Source organism: Cupressus sempervirens, chromosome 4, assembly GCF_028749045.1.
Source record: "Cupressus sempervirens isolate cs-2001-9-10 chromosome 4, ASM2874904v1, whole genome shotgun sequence".
In the NCBI taxonomy this organism is placed as follows: Eukaryota; Viridiplantae; Streptophyta; class Pinopsida; order Cupressales; family Cupressaceae; genus Cupressus; species Cupressus sempervirens.
In genome coordinates, this window is record NC_143121.1 from 802,695,091 (window position 1) to 802,699,195 (window position 4,105).

A 4,105-nucleotide genomic window follows, 5' to 3' on the forward strand; every position below is an offset into this window, starting at 1 on the left:
ATTCTACTTTTGTGTCTATGATTTTTCAATAAGTGTGGGAGTAGATAAAGAACAATAAATAAATTATTAATGTTGATTCCGTATATACTCCAAAGTATTATAGTTGGGCCTTAACATGTGCACTACACCTTACAAGATTTAAATTTGTTTGAAATATGTGTATCTAAAACTCAGGTTTTATGAATTTTACTTGAAGATGGATGGTTATTGAATTCTTCAACTCTTTTTTTCCTTAGCAAGTCTATGTTCCACACTAAAAAATACCTACCATTGCATGCATTCATCGATAATAAGATCATTAATATATTGAATACAGAAGATGTTTGCTTACTATTCGTTCCCTTCATGTTATGCATGCTCTAATCCAACTAGACCAAAATTAATTTAATTGAGTAAGAAATTTGAATACAAACTTAAATAAAAATGAATATAAATATTCTTCTATGTAAAAGACCATTTAATAGTAGATCTTATGACTTGTTCATATTTATAAATGTGTCAAAAAAAATCAAATTTAATTAGTCTAAATTATTTTTAAATATCTCTCAATATCCTTCATATATATTTTTTAAATTATAACTTTAATGAATGGACTTTTTAAAGTGCTTGACAAAAGACGTATCCCCCTCGCAATAAAACTTTAAACTCGAGCCTCTTTTAAGAAATGTCCAATCAAAAACATATTATTTTTAGCTTGTATTACTACTTATTATTTTCAACATGTATTATTGCTCTCATCATCTTTGACTTCAAAATACTTTCACCAGACTGTTCTTTTCTATTATGTATTTTTAAATTTTAATGAATAAATACATTTTCCCAATCAAATGTCCATTCCAATTATTGTACCATCAACAAAATAAATTTATTTGTCCATCTTCTTTCAGTTTATATATCTACAAAGATCAAGCATACATTCAGAACATAACTTTGTGCAATATCCATTAACATACCCGCAACATTCTCGGTACATAAAGTTTATTAGATCATTTTTCATCATTAGAAGTTTCTTGTACCTTTGCCATCGGCTGGAGAAATTTGCAAATTCTGATTTGTGCTTTGAATTCGAATAAAAAAATGAGTTAAATCAATCCTTTCTAAGAATCAGAAAACTCCGTTATTCTGTGTGACGCATATCAATCGTTATTACGTGTGACGCACATCAATCTTTATTCCATTTCGCTTAATTATGAATATATTTTGGCATTGATTTTATGGAGGGTTTTAACTGTTCAGGGGTTTGAGATGTTGAGGGGTTTTCTGTCAAACGCCTTATAAGAATTTTTAAAAATATATATATGAAATGGTGTTCCAAAAATTATAGTGGTACTGTTTTCAATTATGGGTATCTCGTAAGTAGAACCTACAACACAATGATAATTTGTGAGCCTTCATCAGATGAATGATAATAATTAATATTCACAAATAATAATAAATAAATAATCTAGTAATTTACTTTAAAATTAATTTTGTACTAAAATAATCAAAAAACTCTCTTTTGTAGGAAGACCAGGCAGCACAAATAAAGATGTATGAAAGGAGAAATTTTAGAAGCTCAGATATCTATCAACAGTAATGACATTCATAATTGAATGTAAATCTTGAATAATAAAGAAAACTAAAATCAAAATTTATATATTCTAAAATAAAATCTTTAAATACCTTGTTGATATCCTTTATGTTAATGTACTAACAGGGGAAGAATCAGAGTAGCAATTACTATAAAGAAACCCAATAACAGAGAGGAGAACGGCAATTAATACTACTCGATTGAATAGGAGTTGAACCCAGGTTAATATTTAGTTGTGTAGGGTAGACTCTTGGGTCTCCAAGACTGTTGGACATATTCCAATTTGTGGTTCCTCTACATTTTATTTATGATTGATAATTGCATGAACACTAACGATGATATTAAATCTATCAGTTCTACAGTTTCTGATAATGACACTGATGTTTACGCGATTAATCAGGAGTTCGAATCAAGTTGATTTCGTTTTAATCTGAACAGGGTATAATCTAAAACAAAACATGCATAGATGCAGAAAATTCTTTCACAATTACACTCTAAAACACAATCACTCACATTAAACCCCTGCAACTGCAACTCACCCATTGATTCATTGAGAAAACCACCATCTGGATCTGAAAGTAGGATTCAATTGAAAGCAAACAAGTATATGGATACCAGAACAAAAACTACAAATTAGAATAGAAAAGAGAAGACAAGATCTAGCTGAAAGGGAGAAAGAGAAAGAGAAAGCATTTGCACCTAAACATGGCACCCAGAACTGTAAGATCCTAGAGTATATAAAATACAAATCATAAAAGTACGGATTCTAAAGAGAGGCTAAATTCAATAATCCTCCCCTCCCAATACAAATTCCCAGATCATAAAACCCAAAAAAGAGAAGCATACAAAAATAGAAACCCCAAGTTCGCTATAATTGTTTAGTCCTTTTGCAGGGAGAATCAACATCCTCGATTGCTTTAGAGCTTTTATAATACTTTTTCAGATAAAAATTAAGAAACAGCAAAACAAGAGCACCATTCAGAAAGGCATTAAAGAGCCAAGCCCCCATGCCATTACACCCTTCCTGCCTCCAGAAATGTAACCCTAAAAGCCCAATAGAAGCCACCGCCGTAAACCCTAGATGCACAAGCTGCAATCTGGCCGCCACATCTGTAGATTTGTAAGGCAATCCCATATCCCTCCACAAGAAATACGAGTAAATTACTGCATACACGAGCGTATTCGCCAGTATTCCCACGATCTGCATAGACTGCGAAAACTCCAACCACACAAAACACACACACAGAACCATTACATGATGAAAAACATGAAGGAACGTCAACGGCTTCTTAAGCAGCATCCATATGACCGTGTCGAAGAGCTGGTGATACTTTGTCAGGTAAAATATATACGACCAGAAGAACACCCGCCCTGAAGGCCGCGTGCCAAGCGGGAAACACATTATCCATTCCGCCGCGCTCTTCTTCGACCTCTGCCAAATCCACCGCGTTTCCCTAATTTCCACCGCCGTCGCCTCCAAACACCCCACAAATATACTCAGGGACGCCAAAACAACACACAGATTGTGCAGTGCAGGAATCGGCCCTAAAGGTAAAGGATTTTTCCTGTGCAGAAGCAAAATCTTCAGGAACAAAATTAGGAAAAGATAAGAAGCGATTGCCACTATTAAAAATAGCCAAGTAGATCCCCAGGCATGGTGATCCCACCGAAAATGCGCAACCATCGGCTGTTCCGCCAGCCAATACCTCAAACTTGCCCTAATATCCATCATTTCATCTCAGCCCCAAATAGCCCTCGAGAGGTCTTAGGATCGAACCCGACAGATTACCCTAATCAGAGGTCTTAAGATCGAACCCGACAAAGCCCCGTCGCAAATCTATACTCCATTACGGCATGCCTGTCAGAATGTGTTGCAGGCTTTCTTCGAAGCGATTGAACCTAATGGTCGGTTCTTGCTTAATCATTGGGCACCATTTATTTAGCAAGACGCTCCGCATAAAATTTTCCTGTCCAGACCTGTTTTCTTCTGCGGACCACCAAATTTGACTGGCCGACCTGCAGCTTCCGGTCATCTAAATTGGATTATTCGGTGGTTCAAAACTTCAAAGCCTCCGTCGGCACCGTTAATTGACGCCACAAATTGCGCGTGCCTCTCTTTAATATGTAAAATTAGTCATTTTAATTAGTCTTTGTCGGGAGATATTTTCAATGCACGTTAGCCGGTGGTGACCGGCTGGTGGTCTTTGCGATCCGTGAGGAACTCGTTTTTCTTTATACAATCATTTCCTGTGCTTTTCCGCAGATTAATAATAATTATCTTTATACAAGCGAATATTTAATATCCGGGAGGGAAAAAAAGAAAATTAGGTGATGCGGTCTTGCCGCCTAATCCGTGTCGAGTCCAGTCCATTGTTGTCTTTATTTAACTAGTGGGTATTTTGTCCCTTCGTGTAGAGGATCCAATGGGAGAGTTTAAATAACGGACACGTTTTTTTATGGTTAAATTCTTCTTAATTTAAAGCAATAAATAATGTGACAGTTGGGTCCCAACATATATAATTAACGAGAGCTCTG

At 35.3% G+C, this 4,105-nt stretch overlaps 1 protein-coding gene across 1 annotated transcript; it reads right to left on the bottom strand.

The window, feature by feature from the left end:
* Positions 1-2,137: 2,137 nt before the first annotated feature.
* LOC149563829 (fatty acid elongase 3-like) lies at positions 2,138-3,651 on the bottom strand. The gene has a single exon (XM_089826953.1). It carries the CDS (start codon positions 3,300-3,302, stop codon positions 2,439-2,441), a length of 864 nt encoding a protein of 287 aa, XP_089683079.1. The 5' UTR covers positions 3,303-3,651; the 3' UTR covers positions 2,138-2,438.
* Positions 3,652-4,105: the final 454 nt, after the last annotated feature.